The 21573-nt window shown below is 43.8% G+C and overlaps 1 protein-coding gene across 5 annotated transcripts in view; it reads left to right on the plus strand.

Annotated features, from left to right (window-relative positions):
- The window catches only part of utrn (utrophin), a gene marked incomplete at both ends in the record, with an annotated part of 159242 nt that overhangs the window by 30854 nt on the left and 106815 nt on the right, over positions 1 to 21573 (plus strand). For 4 of the 5 annotated variants that reach the window (XM_079290349.1, XM_079290348.1, XM_079290351.1 and 1 more), the window contains 32 exons: positions 1125 to 1252; positions 3349 to 3486; positions 3582 to 3695; positions 3880 to 4035; positions 4184 to 4354; positions 4517 to 4708; positions 5348 to 5482; positions 6995 to 7144; positions 7621 to 7782; positions 8122 to 8253; positions 8450 to 8623; positions 8835 to 8990; positions 9095 to 9265; positions 9843 to 10022; positions 10504 to 10632; positions 11360 to 11530; positions 11724 to 11780; positions 11939 to 12085; positions 12739 to 12876; positions 13048 to 13161; positions 13343 to 13513; positions 13780 to 13952; positions 16478 to 16628; positions 17630 to 17805; positions 18127 to 18262; positions 18663 to 18812; positions 19035 to 19187; positions 19303 to 19404; positions 19591 to 19711; positions 20198 to 20415; positions 20580 to 20697; positions 20817 to 21022. In XM_079290349.1, the coding sequence (XP_079146475.1) occupies positions 1125 to 1252; positions 3349 to 3486; positions 3582 to 3695; positions 3880 to 4035; positions 4184 to 4354; positions 4517 to 4708; positions 5348 to 5482; positions 6995 to 7144; positions 7621 to 7782; positions 8122 to 8253; positions 8450 to 8623; positions 8835 to 8990; positions 9095 to 9265; positions 9843 to 10022; positions 10504 to 10632; positions 11360 to 11530; positions 11724 to 11780; positions 11939 to 12085; positions 12739 to 12876; positions 13048 to 13161; positions 13343 to 13513; positions 13780 to 13952; positions 16478 to 16628; positions 17630 to 17805; positions 18127 to 18262; positions 18663 to 18812; positions 19035 to 19187; positions 19303 to 19404; positions 19591 to 19711; positions 20198 to 20415; positions 20580 to 20697; positions 20817 to 21022 (4790 nt within the window). The remainder of the gene's footprint in view (positions 1 to 1124; positions 1253 to 3348; positions 3487 to 3581; positions 3696 to 3879; positions 4036 to 4183; positions 4355 to 4516; positions 4709 to 5347; positions 5483 to 6994; positions 7145 to 7620; positions 7783 to 8121; positions 8254 to 8449; positions 8624 to 8834; positions 8991 to 9094; positions 9266 to 9842; positions 10023 to 10503; positions 10633 to 11359; positions 11531 to 11723; positions 11781 to 11938; positions 12086 to 12738; positions 12877 to 13047; positions 13162 to 13342; positions 13514 to 13779; positions 13953 to 16477; positions 16629 to 17629; positions 17806 to 18126; positions 18263 to 18662; positions 18813 to 19034; positions 19188 to 19302; positions 19405 to 19590; positions 19712 to 20197; positions 20416 to 20579; positions 20698 to 20816; positions 21023 to 21573) is intronic. The other variant, XM_079290350.1, reaches the window with a different exon arrangement.

The following is a 21573-nucleotide window of genomic DNA, read 5'->3' on the forward strand; positions in this document are numbered from 1 at the left end:
TCCAGTCCAGATGACAGGTGTGTGTGTGTGTCTGTCTCACTCTGCCTTTTAGGCTTTTATGACTGTGAGGATTTGGACGAAAGCCAAGGAAAACCATTTTGTCTCTGCTTAAGGGCCGTTTGCCTCCCACCAGTGCCTCTTTCTATTTCTCTCCCAGTTCCATCTCTGCTCTTTGCGTATGTAAACATAGCCATGTTATGAACGCATTAAATCACCCGGTTATTACAACACCGACAGAGAAGGAGATGAGGAGAGAGACGGTAAGAAGAGCAGGAACTGAAAACAATACAGCCATTCAATATACATTTTTTAATTCAATTATTAAAATGCATCCGTCACACTGAGTTTATTTGTATTTAATCTGCAAACTGTTATTATTATACATTAAAAGTGACATTTCATGTGTTACAGTTAATCTGGCCTGACTCTGTTACAACTAGCAGGTTCCTGTACTGCAGCACATTCACAATGACGTCACAAAATAAAGACAGAAACAAGACAACAACAACACATGTAAGTCTGCACCGGGATAAGTGCAGGCAATTTAGATCTTGTGATGCGTTCCTGTCTTGTGTTGTTTCTTAGAAGTACAGCAGTAAGTGCAGTGAGTGAGCTGTTGGTTTGGATCTGAAAGTGCAGTGTGGAGTCCACAGGGGAAGGCTGCCAACGATTTTATAAGCTCTGTCGTATCGTCTTGCTGTTGGTATTGTGGAAAGAACGATTGAATTTGAATGTGTCCGAGATAGTATGGATACAATATTTAGTTTGATTTGATTTATTTCGGTCCGACATAGATAAAGATGTCTTTGTGGGATGAAAATACACACATGCTGTCTCGTGGCATTGATAGTTAGATGATTAAATGAATGCATAAGTTGGTCAGAAGAGCGCAGCTAAACGTATTTTGAGACTGTCAAACATCTGGGATCCTCCTGTAAAAACACACACACACACACACACACACACACACACACACACACACACACACACACACACACACACACACACACACACACACACACACACGGGGAATCCTGAACCTGCTCACTGCCCCCTTGTGGTTTTATTCCTGATGTAAAGGTTCTGGTACCTTAACTTAATATGTAATTCCTCCTTGTTTCCAGCTTTGACCAGTCTTGAGGCCAACCAGGTGTTATCCAACCAGGTGGACGGGCTCAAGGCCAGGCTGGCCACCCTGAGAGAAGGAATAGTAGACATCCCGTCAGCTGAGGAAGCAGTGGAGAGTGCACAGGTGAGAAGTGCATGATCTTCATAAATATACTTATGATTCCAAAAACCATGAGGGAAAAACAAACTTTGCACCAAACTACATTGAAATCTGTAAAATAGAAATATTCTGATGACCAGGAACCCAAAACATGAACTCCTAGGTGGAGGTTACCATTAAAGTATGACCACAGAGTCTCATTACTATTGTTTGACAGTATTAATATTATTATTAATGTATTTTAAGGTTGTCTTGAAGGTTTAACTGGGATTTCTCTACGATACAATATTTTCTAATATTCTTATTACTCAAATATTTGTATTCAATAGTCAGTCAATACATTTCCACAATAAACAAATACATTTCACCGTTCACTTCAGCTATTTTTATTATTGCCAATTATATTTATTATTTTATAATCCACGTTGCTGTTTCATGCTCATCTTGTAACATTTTTTTGAAAATAAATCGAATAATATTTCAATAAATAACAACATTAAGTGAAAACTACCGACACAACTGCATACTCGTGCGTTGGAATGTATTTTTGAACTATTGTCGTTGTGTTTTATCTGAAGACTGAAGCTGATATCACATGTGCCCTCTGACATCTAAACTAAAATGATTTCATTGTTGTGTCTGTCCGTGTGCCTCCACGTCAATCAGAGTGTTAGCCAATGTCAGTTTATTTTTTTTAAGCACACAATAGGCCCCTTTTATCAGTCACTTCCCTCTGCACTGTATCAAACCTCTGTGGGAGGAAAAGAGTGTGTGTGTGTGTGCGTGTGTGTGTGTGTTTTGGTATGCAGCTTTGTGAGACGCGTTGTGTTTCGCGTGTGTTTCTCTCCTCCTCCATCCTTCGGTGGAATGTGGCTCACTCCGAGAGCTCTTGTTATCGTGTTAGATAGGGCATGGTGCCGGGGAAAGGGGCGGCGACGTGGCACATTCTGGGCAGCGTGCCCATTCATGCTGCATGGAGCTCCTAACGGCTCAGTGAGGGGGGGGGCGGGCGCTCAATCACTCAGTCAGCCTGACAGGCGACACACACAATCCCATGACGGCATCTCATCTGCCTTTAGCAATTAGCCTAATGATAGAAGGTGACAGTCATCTGATTGGCCCAGTGTTGTTCTGTCATGTTGAAATGGATTCATCTTTCACTACACACACATTTGAATTCCTTATGTAATTGTCAATTAACTATAAAAAAGTGGGAATTAACCTCTGTTCAAGGACGTTATTGGGTCCCATCTCTCCACATAGTTGACGGTATGTTTTTAATACATTCTTTTTAAGCAATGATTTTAGGAGTAGGTCCCTCTGCACACCAGTTATATTATGTCCATTTCAGTTTCACACTATTTTGCCGTTTGACAGCTGCAAGACGAACAAGTTGTAACGCCGCATTCATGTCAAATTGAAATAAATGTAATTACCAACTGAAGTAGCAGTGGGAAAGTCAATTGTTTTTGAAAGTTAGATTTGCAGCCTAATAACTCTGAAGTGCCGGAAAACCAAACAAACACGAATGTCTCATTTCTGCCAAAGTCGTTGAAGATAATTTGTCCCAAATGTGGCGGTCACAGCGTTACATTGTCAATGCTCAGTAGTTTTAACCCTCACACCACAACTCTGCAGTCAAACAACTGTCATGAGTCGTCCAGTGAATTCCACGCACACGAAGTCATAAACACGGGAATCTTTCTCATCTCAACCAAATCGGAGTACATGAACGCTGCACACGGCTTCAAGACGTTTTTGCTGTGGAACTTTGTGGAGGATAATTGTGGTTGTACTATGTACTTCTGAGGGGGTTCATAATATAACATCACTGCGGGGCAAAATATCAAATGACTTGGAGAAACGTGGGATCAGTATGGAGTAATCACAAGCTGAAAAAACAAAAGGATTCCAAAGGTTTGTCAAAGGACGTGACAGCCTCAGTTAATGAGAGAGATGAGGGACTTCTTATCTTCTTCTCACCAAGAGATGACGCACTGTTCGATGTTGTTGTTAATGTTGCTGCATAACACATTGTTTAATATAATTGTTCATGAAGAGTTTCCATTACACACAGCTTGGACGTGTCGTTTTGAAGCCTGATCTCTTGTTCACCGCAGGGCCTGTGTCTGGAGATTGAGCAAACACAGCAAGCTTCTGATCCTACAGAACTACAAAGATGGAGTCAGCTCTCCTCCAGGGCCCGGGAGGAGCTGGGCACACTGCAGTGCGTCCTGGGTAGCATGAAGGACAATCAGGTGAAGTAGCTGTGGTTTGTGATACGGAAAGCCTTCGAGTGTTTTTGGTCTTTACTTCAATGTTTTCGATACATTTGTTTTAATGCCGTCGTCAGGTGCGTTTGGTGGAAGTTGAACGTTGGTTGGATGCGGTTCAGGAACTGTTGTCTCGTGATTCCACGGGGTTGGGCGACAAAGAGAGTCTGCAGGAAGAGCTTAACCAGTGCAAGGTTAGGGGACAATGCAAAATATGAAAACACTGATTGTTATTCATATGCTTTTTGACATTCTAACGGTAAAGACATCATGACGTAACCACTTAAACGGTACTTTTACAGATGTTTATGTGAAGACTGCAGCCAAAGTATTGTTCTTTATTGTTCTTTTTTCTTTCTTTTTTTTTCTGCTAACAAGGAGTATATGAATGAGATGGAGTCAGTGGAAGGTTCATTGAAGCAGATGGGAGAGAATGTGAGCGCCATACAGACCGCTGCAGTCCCGGGACTAGCCAAGTGGGGGCAGGATAAGTTGGACGAGTGCCAGAGCAAATGGGACACGCTCGGCAAACAGGTGAGGAATAACTCCTCTCTTGTTTGCGTAGTGTGCCGTTATAGCCCGCAGTTCCTATTCCGTGTATTTGTATGCCTGTTTTCATTCACATAACTACGGTGAGACTTTCGTGTCTTGTTTCGCTGACGACGCTAATGTGTCACTCCAGCTGCTGAAACATCAGCAGCGTGTGGCAGAGAATCGGGAGAGGCAGGTGAATCTGAGGAAGGACTTGGCGGAGATGCAGGAATGGATGACCCAGGTCGATGAGGAGTTTCTCATGAGGGACTTTGAATACAAGAGTCCAGAGGAGCTGGAAACATCGCTGGAGGAGATGAAGGTGGGAGTGCAGGCTCGGTTATAACATAGTAGGAACGTTTGGAGACCTTTGGGCAAACACAAATATGTTGAATCTCTACTTTTGACTCTGCTTTATTTGAGTGTGTCGGTCTAAGTGTCTTCTTCTGTTACTGTCTCCGTTGTCCTCTGACCTCTCGCACAGAGGGCTGAAGAGGATGTGCTGCAGAAGGAGGTGAAGGTGAAGATCCTGAAGGACAGCATCAACATGCTGGTGTCCAGAACATCGCCCCCTGGTGGAGGCGGTGCAGAGGAGCTGACCTCTGAGCTGGAGGGGGTTCTCGTTAACTACCAAAAGCTCTGTGACCGCTTTAAGAGCAAGTGTCACACTCTGGAGGTAAAGTTTGTGGGTGTGATGTCCTTCTGATGGCGACTTATGCTTTTCTTGTTGTAAAAAATGTACTTGCGCATCAGCTTCTCGGTTTATCCGTTGAGACGGAAAACCGAGAAGTGCCTGGTCACTGTCGATTCCAGTTGGATTTTAGTGTGTTTTTCACAGCCATAAATACTCCTCTAACACATAATCACGTGAAAATAAGAATAAAATCTTAATTTTATGCACGAATGCTCTAATTTGGCCAGCAACTTGCAACAGTATTGGAATGACATGTTTGTTTCCGCGATGTGTCATTTCTCGGGCTCCTTTTTGTTCATTTTCATGCAAAGAACAAGAGCAGCTGGAAGGGCACTGTCTCTGGTATTACGAGCTAATCTGTGAGTGTAAAGTCATAGTTTAAGGCTGTTTTTGATTATCATCCCCCAGACTGCAGGGAAAAGCTCAAACACGTCATGTATACTCTTTGCCTGATTTCCCATTAGTCACTATTCTCTCTTTGTTCCTCGATTTATTTTTCATATTGTTCTTCAAGATTGTAAGCGAGGGCATGCTTAACACAGCGGTCACTTTGGAGTCACGGTGTTCTTCTGGCCGTGCACAGCGTTGTTTAAATGTTTCTGACTGAGTGTTTGTGTGTAGGAGGTTTGGTCCTGCTGGATGGAGTTGCTTCAGTACCTGGATATGGAGCAGACCTGGCTCAACACGCTGGGGGAGAAGGTCCAAGCTACTGAGAACTTACCAGAGAGCACTGAGGCCGTGAATGAAGCTCTGGAGGTACAAATGCAAACACGCATGCTGTAATTGCGTTTAATTCATCTGTCATCTTATGGTTGACCGTTAGTCTTCTTATCTTTCTCTCCATTTAATTCTTTCACTCTTTTAAAGAGGAAGATTTAGCTTTTTATGGAATATTTATATTTTTCTGACTTACCCACAGTCAAATAGTCATGCATTTGTTTCTATGTGTGCAGTTTGAATATGTTTGAATGTGAGACGAGCTTAGTTTGGCTTAATTTCATATCAGTAGCACCAAAAGGACAGGAGATGCACCGTCTTTTGACTCTGTGCTATTGTTGGTCTCACTTGACGGCAACATTTCATCTTGACGTTGTCCAATAGTTATTTCATATCAAACATTTGTCCCATGTGTGATTACGAGACACTGCTTTGTGTCACATTTCACAAATACAGCAAGACACTCTTCTGGTGACACATAAACAAAATATATTTAAAAAATATAAACAGTAATCTACATAATTTCAGACACGTGTGTGTGTGTGCAAAATTGTCCATACATAGAAGATGCCGCTATGTTTTAACCACTTTTTTGAAATGACTCTACGACTACAGGCCCATCAACAGCAAGTGAACAAGAATCTCTGATCTTACGAATTGTGGAAATGAGTTATGAATAAAATATTTAAATAATGAATTATATAGTTGGACCAGCCATCCATCTTTGAATTTGTTTAGATTTGCATTCATTCCATATTCCTGCACCTACATTATATTAGAGAGAAGCTGCTGCTCGATGCTATAGACACCTGGGGATTTAGTGGTCTAAGATGAAATCTCCTCTCCAATCAACAAGCCATTTCATATTCTAACTCTGTTAATAACCTCATTGACTTTGTCTTCCAAATTTCTCCTGCTCTGTCTTGAGTCGTTGCTATATCTGTAGACTTGCCTGCGGCATGACTGTCAAACTCACTTTAATCACAGTGCTGCTTTCGTCCTCATGTGTTTTGGCTGTTTTTTTCCCTCTCTCTTTCTCTTTCTCTCTTTCTCCATTCTTCTAACCCTCTCTTTCTCATCCCTCACCCCTCCCAGTTCTCTTTCGCTCTCTCTCTCTGTTCATTACCTCCGGGAAGGAAAAGCACATTTAATGACCCCACGTAAACAATGACCGTGGAAGCCAAACATGTGTCGTCACTCGACAAGCTTCTCTCTCTCACTTGTCTCTCATTTCTTGTTCAGTTATCATCTTTTTTTTCTCTCTTTTTGCCTCCATCTGACACACCCACTGCAATTTCTGCATCTGCGCTCCATCTATTTGCTCAGCTATTTGGTAGTAAATCCGTCTTCTCTTGTTTTCTTGTGTCTGTGGCAAATTTTTGGAACTGTGAAGCAGTTCCACTTTCTTGATCTTCGTCGCAGCTTTATCAAAGGACTACTTTATTTGATCGCTTCCTCTCGTTCACTTCCATTGCTTCCCTCTTTGCTTGATTTTTATGATTATTTGCTCATAACTTTTACCCCCTTCTCCATCTCGTCGTTCACCGCCAGTGTTTGGAGAGTGCGCTTCGCCACCCCGGGGACAACCGGACGCAAATCAGAGAGCTGGGTCAGACGCTGATAGACGGGGGCATACTGGACGAACTCATTAGTGAGAAACTCGAGGCCTTCAATGCCCGTTACGAGCAACTCAACCACCAGGTTTGTGTGTCAACACATGTGGGATGCACGTGTGCGTTTGTTGCTGTAGAAAGAAGGCATCCATTATGTGTTTTGTTTGGATTTCGTTTTCAGTTTCAGACATATTTCAGACATATAGAATTTGTATTGAAATATATCATTTGCAAATATGCAACTGTGTCATTTTCACCAAACATCCATGGGTTGTTCGAAGGAAAGGTATTGTATGTTGAGATTTATTTTGATACGATACCAAACACATTTATGTTTTATCACATTATCAATAACATATTTATATTTTTACCATATTTTACATTGTATCAGCACAAACTGTATTGCACTCCATCGATATAATATACCAGCTTATATTCAGCCTTTTCCATCTACCCTTTTTAAGACGTGAATTTCCCCGTAGTTAATTGAAATTGTGCAATCTTGACATCCTCGGGCCGTGACATATTCAAACACATGGCTTAATGTACGTGTCCCCGTTCCAGGCGGTCAACAGGCAGATCAGCCTTGAGCAGCAGCTGCAGACTCTGAAGGAGAACGAACAGGCGCTCCAAACACTGCAGGAGTCTCTGAGCCAGCTGGACCACACACTCACGTCCTACCTCACCGACCGCATCGATGCCATCCAGCTCACTCAGGAAGCACAGGTACCGTACGCGTGTGCGTGACACACTCGCACACAGTTACCGGACAAGACGGGGAAACTCAAGGAAGTATCCAAACTTGATGAATCTTACTTCAGGCGGTGTCATCTCACTTGTCGGAAGGTCCTCCCGTCACCTAGAGGCCCATGGAAGTAGTAGTAGTCGTCAAATATTAATAAATAGTGTTAATATAATACACACACAAAACACATCAGGTTGTCCACAGATGCTTTCGGAAAACTAAGAACTAAATGTCATTCTTTGATCCCCAACAGCACCAGTAAGAGGGCTGTCTGTACGAGTGCACATACACTCATGGTGTGTGTGTTTGTTGTCCTTCAGACCATCGGGGCGGAGATCGCAGCCCACGAGGTGACAGTGGAGGAGATGAGGAAGAGGAACGTGGCCAACTTGCCTCCCACCACCACTGATGGCAAAGCTGCTCGAGGTGGGACCATGCTGGACCAGCTACAGGTAACACTGACTCCTACTGGAGAATATCAGGAAGTGCAGGAAGTCGTGTCAGACTGGTGTACTGTGAATGCCTTCATGTTTAAAGCTGTGGAAGAATCTTGGCAGCACGATAAGAGAAATGTGTGTGTGTGTGTGTGTTACCTGTGTTGTGACACAGACGTATAACGTTACTGTTCTCTCCCTTAACCCACTGCAGAGGAAACTGAGAGAGATCTCCACAAAGTACCAGCTGTTCCAGAAGCCAGCTAACTTTGAGCAGCGCATGTTGGACTGTCAGAGAGTCCTGGACGGTGCCCAGGCTGAGCTTCACATTCTGGATGTCAGGGACGTGGACCCGGAACAACTCCAGTCCCACCTCGGTGGTTGCATGGTGAGAGCTACAACTTTCTCTCTCTCTCTCTTATAAGCAAGCACAAATGGTTTATTCATTGCAGATTGTGTGAACTGTGCCGTGTGCCCATTCAAGAATACATGAACAAAAGTTAACTGCCAGCCTAGCTTCCTACTTATGCAGATACCATAAGTCTATCTCGCCCTCACGCATAGGCTCATTTCCCTTTTTCTTTTTTTTTGGATGATAGAAACTATACAAGTTGTTGAGTGAGGTGAAGCTGGAGGTGGAGACGGTGATAAAAACAGGTCGACAGATTGTGCAGAAACAGCAGACGGAGAACCCCAAGGCCATGGACGAACAGCTCACTGCTCTCAAACTGCTCTACAATGACCTGGGGGCACAGGTAACGTCTTCTTATATTGTTCTCCTCGTTCTGACTGCAGCTCATGTAATATTCAATGTTTCTTTGACCAATTTAAGACTCCTTTGTTGTCCTTCTCTTTACAGGTAACGGAGGGCAAGCAGGACCTGGAAAAGGCTTTGTCTCTGTCTCAAAACTTCCAAAAGGAGAGCGCCGCCCTGGAGGAGTGGCTGACCACCAGTGAGGCCCAGCTCCAGCAGAAGAACAGCTGTGGAGACATGCCAGCTGACATTGATGCGGAGATCGCATGGGCTAATGTGAGTAACACTCCAAACATTTCATCAAATCCCTTCAGCAGGAGCAAAGAAGTGTTTCTGCTTCTGGCCAGTAGGTGGAGCAGAGGGACAGTAAGATGTTCCTGAAAATGCAAATCTCTCTCTATTTAGCGCCGGAGATAAAGAAAGAGGACGACTGTTGAGAGTGCTTCTGTGTTAAAAAAGAGTGCATCCCCCCCTTTTCTCTCTCTGAGATCCCAATTCAGTGTACAGGACGACAGCATTAGTGAAGAAGTGAAGCCTTATGCATTTTAAATGAGTCACCGGTTCACTGTACAGTACATGAAAATGTGTAAAAAGATTCTTCAAATTTACTTTTTTGTTCTCCAGATGCACTTTTCTTCAGCATAAACACGTGTTTTCAACTTTTAAAATATAAATGCGGTTGAAAATATGAATAGTGACCTGATTCATGCCTTATTTTTGGTGTGCATTACAGTGTCTTTGCTGTACAATAACTCCTAACAACAGCTGGCTGATAAGACAATCATTTCTTGAGACACGGAGGTCATCACATGATTACTGTATGTTGAACTGTATGCGCGTGTCCCTCCTTCAGGGCCTGCTGAAGGAGTCTGAGTGTCGTAAGGCGGAGCTGTCCAGCTTAACGGAGACCAGTGCTGGTCTGCAGACTCTGGTGGAGGGCAGCGAGGCTCCGTTGGAGGACCGACTCAGTGGCCTCAATGAAGCCTGGGGCCGTGTCCGCACCTGGACCGAGGACTGGCTTAGTGCTGTGCTGGTGAGTGCAAATATTTTATACTGCAAGGCTTAATAAATAATGCTGTGTTCTTCATTTTATGTTCTCTGAGTAAGTCAAAACTCCCACCTGCTTTAAAAAAAAATAGATTTATGCTTCAACAATATTTTTATTTGCAAATGAACAAACGCTACTCTTGGGAGAATGAATGTAGTTTTTATTTCTGAGCTATATATATATATTTTTTTTTAAAATATATATATATATATATATATATATATATATATATATATATATATATATATATATATATATATTTTTTTTAAATATATATATATTAATACTATTTGAAGTGCAAGTCATTTAAATGTATTGGAACCTCACAGAATCTTTCAAATGTCTTTGTTTTAGATGAAGTAGTAAATGGTGAAAACACAGAGAGACCTTTAGCAGTAATTCATGTTCTTATTGTGTACGATTGAATGGAAACATTGAGCCCTTGTTTTATATTGTACGGGAGCAGAGTCACCAGAATGAAGTGGAAATCTTTGATGAGAACTTGGCTCATATCAGCACCTGGCTCTACCAGACCCAGATCCACCTGGACGAGACTGAGCGGCTCGCCCCGACAGAGAGAGAGAAGGTGGTAGCGGTAAGACGGGACGTTTTCACATTGTGCGAGAGAAGCATCACGATCAGTAAAGGGAGAATGACCCTAAAGTCAGGATACGGCACACCCGGTACATAGGAGATAGTTACCAGCCTCTCCTTTTCCATATTATCATTGCAAAGTTATTCGATTATATGTCTGAAAATATGTAAGAATTGGCGGAGCTTATACTTTGACAAGCAGGACCGAATGGTAGTTTAGAATTGCAAGAAAAATCCCCTCCTGTTACCTTGTGGTATACAGAGGTTTTAAAGCGTTTCTTCATGAAAGGAGTATCAAGGATACGATCAATAATTTCTAAATTTACCAGTTTGGATCGTCCACTGTTGCAACAGAAATAGTTCTGAATAAAAATGCCCAACTTCCCCATGTTTCACCAGATGGAATAAAAAAAAAAGAGTAAAAGCGAGTCTGTGCAAGAGAGAGGTTTGTTGAAGCATGGGAAAGAACACAGTGAGAAAGTGAGGAAAGAGTCTTTCACCGTAGCTTCAAATAATTTATCTTCCAGTTATATTAAATTCTTAACCCTTCCCTTCCTCTCTCCGTGACATGAAGGTCTCCACTAAATATCAGCTGGTGCATGGCCCTGCTAACCTTCATCAGCACATGCTGTGCTGAGCTCTTTGTTCTGTACCAAGGCTACCGTCCGGTCTGTGAGAATGACTGATAGCACAAAGTGATTTGAGTCTGTGGTCTGTCACGCACGCAGAGCATGCTGGAGGAGCTGGAGGACATCGGTCTGCGTGTGGACAACGTGAGGGACCAGGCCATCATCCTGATGACCAGCAGGGGGCCCGCCTGCCGCGATGTGGTGGAGCCAAAACTGGCTGATCTCAACTGCAACTTTGACAAAGTCTCCCAACACATCAAAACTGCCAAGGTACAAAAGCACTGTATGTTACCTAAAATCACTGCATAAAGCAAGCCAATATTGTGTTAACGCATTCACTAACGAACAACACAGTGTAACATGAAATCCTGCTCAACCGAAAAAAGGTTTAACTGTGCAATAGAAAGCATGTGGCATCGTCCGTCCAGTCACTTCATCTGTCCCGTGTCTGTTTTGCATTCAGATGATGACGTGTCTGCAATCAGGTGGCGTTGAGTTGAACCAGCAGGTACCTCAGCAGGTACGGAGATTTCATCCAAACTACATACAGATGCCAAGCCTTTCAGAGAAGATACTGGAGTCGGTGTATCATCACAAATGATACCACAGCTGAACAAACCGAAGCATGCAGTCAGGTGTTTTACTTGTTTTGACTTGAGGTCCGTTTCTGGTCATCAGGTCATTCACAGCCAGGGGTTCCGAAAAGAGAGTCCGAGTCGGACTCGGGTCTCCAGTGAGGCGATGGGCCTCCAGGCAGAGCTCCAGGACACACTGAGGGCTCTGCAGCAGCAGCATGAGCCAACACACATCCTGGATGACGACGAGGTAAACAAGGTCCCCTTTAAAGTTTGTCCTGTTGTAGCATTCTTATTTTGTTTCCTAAAATCCTCAAAGAAACGGAAGTTAGAATTATGACGATTCGTAATGATGGTCATATCATGAGATCTGTACCCGTACACATGGCACGAGCAGCCAAGTAGTAATTGCTTTGTTAAAATGTAGCCCCAAAGGTTGTAGTGTTGCTGATGGGGGGGGGGGTGGGGAAAGGGCACTCTCTCTGTTTTCTGGCCAATATTTTTTATTAAGGGTTGTCATCTCTAACAATTTCCCACAGACATTTGAAAACATGCACAGAAAATTGCCCCAGGTTGCCTATTATTCTCTCTCCGGAGTCCTATGGGATTTTCTATGAGGAACATGCCAGGCTACAGGCTATTTAAAGCTGCCACCTGATAAAACACACTTTGATTGGGCGTTTCAAGGCCTAACAAGTCTGGAATGCACTCTGTGTTAAGACGCAACTAACAGCTGATGTCAGTTTCCGGTGTGTAGATTGTTACTTATGGTAACTGAATCGATAGCTTTAAGATGTGTTGGAGATTGCTGTAGTTTACTAAAAAGAATCTCTGCAATTAAGTTGGGATTTGAATTGCTTGAACTCTTCTTTTGACCCGTCTGTGTCTCTCTCTCTGCACCAGATGGATGAGGAGAAAGCCAGCGTGGAAGACTTGTTGAGAAGAGGAGACGAACTGCTGCAGCAAACCTCAGACGAAGGCCAGAGGGAGGAGTTTAAGCTCCTGCTGCTCCGGCTGCAGAGTCAATACTCTGCTCACAGGGTGAGATGCATATAAAACATGTTGTGTCTTCCTTAAACCAGGTTTATATGGGAATGTTTTATTTTCATCTCGCAAAATGTAGCTCTCTATCTTATTGTGTTTGCACTGTTGCGGTTTACTCACTGTGTGTGTGTGTGTGTGTGTGTGTGTGTGTGTGTTTTCCTGCGTCAGGAGTTGAGGGTGCTACGAATCAGGCAGGCCGAAGTATCTGTGGAGTCGTCTACTCTCATCTTCACAGAGCAGATAAGAGCCGAAGTGAGGGATTCACACATGGATATGCACATGGTCCGTACACACACTATCTAGCATGTTCCTTTAATGGCCGAGCTGTGTGTTGTGCTTGATTGTGTTGACCTTAGTGTGAGTTCAGCGTACTGTGACATGCCGTGTTATCAGGTGGCACAATATGCGTTCGTACAGATGTTGCGTCTCTCACCGCTCTGTGTTTTTCTCATCTTCGGTGTAGGCGATGTCTTCAGTGGAGCGTAGCAGCGCTCCCCCACTGAGGCCCTCCGACTATCTGTTGGACATCAACAAAGTGCTCCTTGCCATGGCCGACAACGAGTTGCTTCTGAACTCCTCTGAGCTCAGCGGCGGGCTCTACGAAGACTTTTCCAGCCAGGAGGACGCACTGAGGGTGGGTCATTGTAAACGTCACAAAAATGATCTGACATTGTGTTGTTTTAGCTTTTGTTTAACAGTTTTCACAAAGTGAATCAATAAAATAGCAGAAAAGGGGAAAGTTAATGGACATTTTGTAGTAGAAATAGAGGGAATGATTTACTTTAAAGCACTTGCTCTGCACCTTGTGAGGAGAGCTTTAGAAAACAAAGTGTTCTGGTATCAACCATTCTGATAGATGTGCTGTCTCTTTTCCTTCATCTCTCATTTGTCTTTTTGTAGAATATCAAAGAGAATCTAGAGCGTGTTGGTGAGCAGGTCGCAGGGATCCACGAGCGACAGCCCGATGCCATTCGGGATGCTTCCCCTGCTGAGGTTGCCCAGATCGGAGACGGCCTCACACAGCTCAACGCCGAGTGGGACCGCATCAACCGCATGTACAACCACCGCATGGGGTGCGTGTGCTCCAACTTCACACACACGCGTACAACAGATCACGCTGTACATACACACGTCGACTAGAAATAAGGTGGCGAATCAAACTTGAATACGTTTTCCACTGGAAATTGTGCGACTTGGGAGACGAGAACAAGCTGCGGTTTTCAAACGTGAATGTTCGTGTCTCAGGAAATGTGGTCGAAGCTGCAGGGACACTGAATGCCAGCTGTCCGCTGGTGTGGACGTTTGAGTCTGTTCCACAGCGAGGAGGCCAGAGCACGTGTCCGGCTGCTGTTCACAGTGGACACGCTGCAATAAGAAATCTACCAAGACTGGTTTACAATTAAAAGGAATTTAATTCCACTGATGCAAGTACAGTATTTGCAGTGAAGTACACTAGTTCATGAAATATTAAATCAATAAAACCCCGTTTGCAAAAAACTCAACTCAGCTCCTCAGGTATAAAACCCGTCCGTCCTCTGAGAGCCATCACGCGAGAGAGAAAAAGACTTGAAATTAAACCACCCACATCCGTTCGAAACGCCTCCTCTTCCGTTTATCCCGATTCCTATTGGCTAACTTCCAGGAGTGTATTCGCCTGTCTGCCTTTCTGTCCCTGAGTTCACTAACACATTCAATGACCGTCAGTTACGGTTTAATCCCTTCTATGATAATCCTTCAGTATAAACGTTAAACTTCTGCAACTTTGGCAAAAGCTTCATGTCTCAAATTCTACTTCTAGCTACTAATCCTAAAACACTTCATGCTTATTTTAATTATGCATTTCCAAAACCCTTATGATTATGACCAATTATGAATTCTTAAACATGAATCATTGAACACTTTTATTATAGCTACTAAACACAGTTCTATGCTCAAATTTCTTACACTGGTCGGGAGACAGCAGGAACATAAAGCGATAGACCAAGGCACACAATCAAGCTGGCTAGACACACACACTGACCTTGATTACTATCAACACACTTCCTCGGGCACAAACAATCTCATGCCTATTCACATTTTCACTCACTCATTCACTTACTGACACACACACACACACACACACACACTGGGTGACCGTGACTACCATCAACACACAATACCTTTGGCGTAAACAGTCGTCGTATGCTGAGTACGGAGTACTGTGCAAATGCTAGAGTTAACGAGTCAGCTAATTCTGAAGAGTGCACACACAAATGCGAAAGCACTCTCCGTCTGCAATCGCAATGACCTTTGGGGCGTCATTAAAAATCAAAAGACTTTGAGTGTGTTTTGTGAAATTGCTCATCCAAAACTGATTTGCTCACCTCGTCTCTCTCATCAGATTTGTTCTGCTCCAAGCGGTGCAGTAAGAGGGAATAGCCCTCATGCAGACCGTCATTGAGATGAAGATCTGTTTTTTTTGGGCGTTTTAAGTAATCGGTCCGTCTATGCTGATTTATTCAACAGTATCTCTGTGAACGTTCCTGTGCTGTTATGACATTTGTTGGTGTTTAATAGAGGTCAACTTGTTCCGTTTTTCCTAATCATAAACCGAGGAAGTAAAGAAAATACTTGTAATTTGTTATTTCGGAGCAATCGAAGCCTGAGTCGTCAAAATGAACTGAGCTTTAAGTTTAAGAAGTAGAATGAAAAAACAACAACCGTAAGAAGATTATGCTGATTATGTGAATTTAACTTCCAGTGTGGAGATTTTCTCTTGTGTGTTGGATGTTTAGTCAAAGAGAATTGGTGTCCTATGCAAATGTTTCACATGTCAACTAATGTTTGCTATATGTTTAGCATTTATATGTTAAGCTTTCCTTAAAGGGACAGTGTGTAGCATTCCGGGGTAATATTTAGAAATGGAATATGCTCTTAAAGTAAGGCAAGGCAAGTTTATTTGTACAGCACATTTCAACAACAAGGTAATTCAAAGTGCTTCACATGAAACCATTAAAAGCATAAAGGCAAAAGTAAAGGAGATTTAAAACATACATTGAAACAATAATCGATGTCTCCCTGAGACATTACGCTGCACGCAATCAACCATACACTGCCGCAATTCTGCAATTACTCGCACACAAACCACGTCTGGAAAAGATCTCTGCCGATCTGCGTTTTATAGTGTACGCCTTGCACAAACTCGGTCCCGGAGGAAATGGCGATATATTGTCAGTCCTTTTAAAACCATTAAAAGCATCAAAACATAAGGCAAAAGAAAAGGAGATTTAACAGCAATTAAGCAATGAAGTAGTGTGATTATGGTAAAGATGGCCTCTGAGCGAAGCAAAAGGATCATCTTACCGCAGTTTTCACAAGGTGAGCGGAGAGGTATTCCGTTGGTTGCCATCTGCAACCACACACTAGATACCACCAAGTCTTACACACCAACCCTTTGTTCGTCAGATTCCCCGTTACATATTTCCATTATAGATATACTGTATGTAACGGGTTTTAAGTTTACCTTACAAACATTCTTTACAACTTTTGAATCTAAATCATACTCAAGAAAGACCTGGTGTGTGTGTGTGTGTGTGTGTGTGTCCTTGTTCTGCTGCAGGGGTTTTGACCGCGCTGTAGAGGAGTGGAGGCAGTTCCACTGTGACATGAATGACCTGAACCAGTGGCTGACTGATACAGAGACACTGCTGTCAGAGAGCCTTGGCCCTGATGGACAGCTGGACCTGAACTGTGCCCGACAACACCAAGCGGTCAGTGGAGAGTGATGAAGCACGTGAATGTCTGAATACGAGTTTTGTGCAAGTGTGTGACTGCCTGAATTTACATGTATACTGGTGTGTTTCACATGCTTTTCACATTAGCATTTTGTCTCACCACCACAAAGACCTGCGTAAGTCTCACTAAGTGCAGAGTATTGTATGTTCTTACATATTTTTTGTCATTATAGAAAACTTGCATGGTATTCCACCTTTGTCATTATAACACTAATAAGTCAAATATAGACTCAGGATATCCCATACAGTATGCTTACAAGCTTAAAGCGAGATTATTACCTTCCCAGGGTGCACCAGTAAAATGTTTGAAATATAAGCAGCCAGATGTTTGGAAATGTTAGACCAGAGATAATTGCATTTTGTTCCTCTCGTGGGAAAATGGGTGCAATACTCTACCTGATGAACAAACACACGAGCACAACTACTGGTTCGTTCTGCAGAGCGAGACAGCGAGAGGGGAACTGAAAAGTAAGATGAGATGGGGCCTCTAATGTAGCTTTGTTTTTGAAAGCGCTAATTTAATTTACTGAGGTTCTCTGAAGCTTGCTGCATTATCGCTGACGGCCATTAACACCTTTTTATCGGTGTGATTTGCAAAGTCAGAGCTACGCTCCATCTGCTCTTTTACATGTTTTCACAGTCGCAGAGATTGATGCGAGGGATCAAGTGGATGGGAATTGAGAGATCAATTAGCTGACTCGCCCTTTAGCGGTCTTCACAATCGCTCACCCTGCTTCAGGGGCCAGTCTTGGCACGTTAAATCTCTCTTGGTGGAAGTAGAGATTTAGCAGCTTCAATCTTGATGTGCCACAAATCATGCCTCTGTGTCAATCAGAGATTTGCTTGGCGAGACGGACTTGAGCTGGGGGATTTGGACCTGAGTGAATCGGCTTATGCCGTTCGATTGATCCCCCGATTCAACCTTTTTTTTTTTTTTTGTGCTCATGCTCTCTTTCTTTCTTTTAAACGTGTTTTAGGAGCTGGAGGAAGGTCTTGTCAGCCACCAGCCCGTCCTGGCTGAACTCACCCGCACTGGGGAGCAGATAATTGGGCAGCTGTCCTCCCCTGACGGATCCCTGCTCGAGGAGAAGCTAGACAGCCTCGGTCAGCGCTGGAGAGCTGTCAACCGCCATGTCCTTGAGAGACAGCGCAGGTAATGTATACTTGGGAAAGCACACAGGATGTTACTTCTCCTGTGGATCAAAAATATTAAGAGGATTTGGTGAAATGTGGATTTTGACACACATGATACATATCATTGCTGTGTCTTGACTGTATAAGATTTGGTTTTACAGTATAATGTAGCAAAGAGGTCCCTCTCCATCACCGACGGTCTTTGTTTCCTTATCAGCGTTTGGCAGGTTAACATTATCAGTGTGGCCAATCAGTCTATAACAGTCATTTTAAACAGGCCTGCAACCTGCAGGAAATGGAGATCCTAATCTGAGTACATAATGTGTGTGTGTGTTTGTAGGATGACTGGAGGAGACGCGGCCCTGTCAGACCTGGTGAGGAGAGGCGAGGTGCTGGCTGTATGGTTGGAGGAGGCAGAAAACGCTGTCAGCTCCTTACCCGTCACCGCCACCGACAGCAACCTCCGAGAACTCAAGGTACAGCAAGGCCCAAACATGCTCGTGTTAGTGTGCAGGGTTTTTCTATTTCTGCTCCAGAGCTGAAAGATTCAGCTATTTTTATCGTCAGCGCTGACTGTTTTTTTTCCCCGCGTTTCTTCTTTTCCCCTCTCCCCTCGTGTTGCTCTCCGTATCTCAATCACAAGCCAAACCTGTCAAACCCAGTGAACACACGGAGACCTAACTCGCGTCTTTTGATTTGCACAACACAGCTCTGTTGAAGAAAATACAGTTACTCTGTGTTTTCGGTCTTCATTCCTTCCTGACAACCACCTCAGTCAGACTTTTCCTTCTTGATTTCATTTTTCTTTTGATTTATTTCATCAACAAATCAAGTCCGTCTTCACGGAATTAAGGGTCAGCGCTTTTTCCCTTGCAGGTCCTTGCCGGGGAAATGGATGCACAGAATGAACATCTCGGATGGGTTAACAAGCATGCTCCTCAGATCCTGGCCAGTCCATATGTGAGCCCTCAGAGCAGAGACCAGCATGTCGGCAAACTGAGAGCCATCAACCTCAACTGGAGCAAGGTGCAAACATTTTCTTAGTTTGTTATTCTGCCTCGTCTTCCATGTTTTTGTATCGGGCGAAAGGTGAAGGCAACTTCATACTGTAAACCTTGTAATACTGTAATGTTCACCGTGTTTCACAACATCGAGACGGCTGCAACGCGTCCTGTCCTCCTTGTTTTCTTCATTTGCCCTTTGACATTCTCTCCTCCTACTTGTTTACTCACCTCCTTTCCTCTGCAGGTGACCCATGAGTTGTTGGACAAAGTCGCGGAGGTGGAGACCAACCTGCAAAGTCATGCCCAGTTCCAGGACAGGATGAGCAGGCTCACTGACTGGGTCGTCATCACACACCAGACAATCATGACCAGAGGCTTAAGCCCCGGCCAAGCACAGGTAGATCGCCTGAATACAATAAATCACAAGACACCCAATATCACTGCAAATCTGTTTTTTTTTTTTTATCACAAACATAAATGTTGTACCTAAAGGGAGTTCTTTCCTGTTGTAGTCTCTGGAGGCCTCCATGAAGGACAGGAAGAAGGACCTGGAGGACCTGCTGGCTCATTCTATAGAGCTACAGAGACAACAGCAGCTGCTGCCTCAGGAAAAGGTCCCAGTTTCCATTGCAATATGATTTAACAATGACGTGCTGCTAATTGTTACATTATGCCATATTGCTTGTTAGAGTGCCACAAATGTAATTGGCTGTCCTATTAAAAGCTGATGCACTCCTGTTTCCTGTTGCTGATAATTTGTCATTAATTATACATTCCCATCTCTGGATTCATGCTTGTAGGGTAAAGTAGAGGAGCTGGCAGGGGATTGGAAAGCTCTGGATGGTCGACTGAGGGAATCTCTCCAGCCGCCCGTCTCTCCATGGACACAGCACCAACATGTCGTCCAGCACCAGCAGCTTGGTAAAGATATCTAGGACTGCACTCGTGATTTCTCTCACTTCTGTATCTCTAGCGCTATTCTTTTATAAATCGTCAACAGAAAAAATGTAACTTCCCATTGAAGTATTAAGCCTTTAATGGGACAAAGGAAATGAGGTATTGGATCATTAACAGGAGGAGAGAAACATATAAACATGGACTCGTAATAAGTACTCAGGTGGCGGATTTGAAATTCATTCTAGGCGTGGCTTAATCTGGTGCGTGAAAATGCAGAATAAAATAACAAATAAGAGGTGAGCAACAAAGTCCTGCTCGTGGAACACGACGCAAACCCCGGTGCCTCATTCATCACGATTTAGTGTGATGCCACAATCCCCCTGAGAGCCATTGACAGCAGCACCTCCTCTCTCGCTCTAACATCTTAAATGTTCATTGCATCATTTCCTCGTAAAGAAGCTCTATATGTCAACATTACCTGCCTTTTTTTTTGTCCCGTCCCTGCTCCAGTGTCTGCTGTCCCCTCAGCCGTGCAGATGGCCAGCCTGGTTAGCGAGGACCCTCGCCACCAAACCCCGCACACACCGGACGGCGTGGCGCCCACCGACCTCAACGAGACAGCCACCGAACTGGCAAACTGGCTTCTCCTCATCACACAGATGCTGAAGTCGAATATCGTCACTGTGGGGGACACGGAGGAAATCAGGACGACGATGGGACGTCTTCAGGTGAGAAATGGGGAGCAGAGAGGACAGACTGAGAAAAGTCGACAGTGTGATTGTGTGATGAACATTCATCAATGGAATAGCACATGTTTTTTTGTGAAAACTGAACTGTCAAATATCCTGTGAGCTGTACACTTTGTGTGACAGTGTGTGCTTTTGTGCCTCAGGTGACAAAGAGTGACCTGGAACAGCGTCACCCCCAGCTCGAGGACATTTTCACCCTGGCACAGAACATTAAGAACAAGACCTCTAATCTGGACGTTCGCACTTCCATTACCGAGAAACGTATGCAGAAAGCAGTTTAAAACACAAAGACAGCTTGTTTTTCTTTCAGTGCGATGTCTTGTTTTCTAGGTGCTGTCATTACCTTCTGTTTTTGTGACTGCATCTGTCTCCGTTTAAAGTGGAGAAGGTCCGCAGCCAGTGGGACAGCACTCAGCATGGTGTCGAGGCACGGCTCCAGCAGCTGGATAACATGATTGGCTACAGCAACCACTGGGAGGAGCAGAGGCAGGAGGTCAACGCTCTAATTGGGCACAACGAAGGACGTTTCCACAACCTTCTTCAGCAGTCCAGCGACCCCCTGACTAAACAGCTTGCTGACAACAAGGTTAGGGAAAAGTTGAACCGCTAGACTTTTCCCTCCATGTCCTCTGGGTGTCCGCTGGTCACCTGTTGTGAATCTATACCCGCGTCATTACGGTGGATTAGAAATGTACTCGAGGGGAATTTGTCTGCTCACTTTCCTAATTGAGAGAAAAATCGTATACGAAACCAATCCTTACTTTAAGTATTGGAGCTCCTTTAACGAACTGTATAAGTCTGTGCAGGGTGGGAATGAATGAATCACCTCTCTGCAGTGTCACTTTGAACCCGAATAGCATCCGTACACCACATCATCCATCATTTTAATTTGAGATGATGACTTCTCCGAGAGTTTCTGGGAAACAAATTCTGCCTCATGAGTGTGTCCGACGCATTACAAGAACCAACCACTAGAGGGCAACTGAGTTTAATAGAATCCGGCAGGTTCGACACACACAGCTATCTGCTTTGTGTGGTTTTGTGATGATGAGTAATTGTCCATTTAAAATGGTGAAGTGCACATTTTTGTTAAAAGAACAGGAGGCTGGGGGTCAAATATGGATGACTTATTTGCGA

This window comes from Melanostigma gelatinosum, assembly GCF_949748355.1.
Source record: "Melanostigma gelatinosum genome assembly, chromosome: 19".
Classification (NCBI taxonomy): domain Eukaryota; kingdom Metazoa; phylum Chordata; class Actinopteri; order Perciformes; family Zoarcidae; genus Melanostigma; species Melanostigma gelatinosum.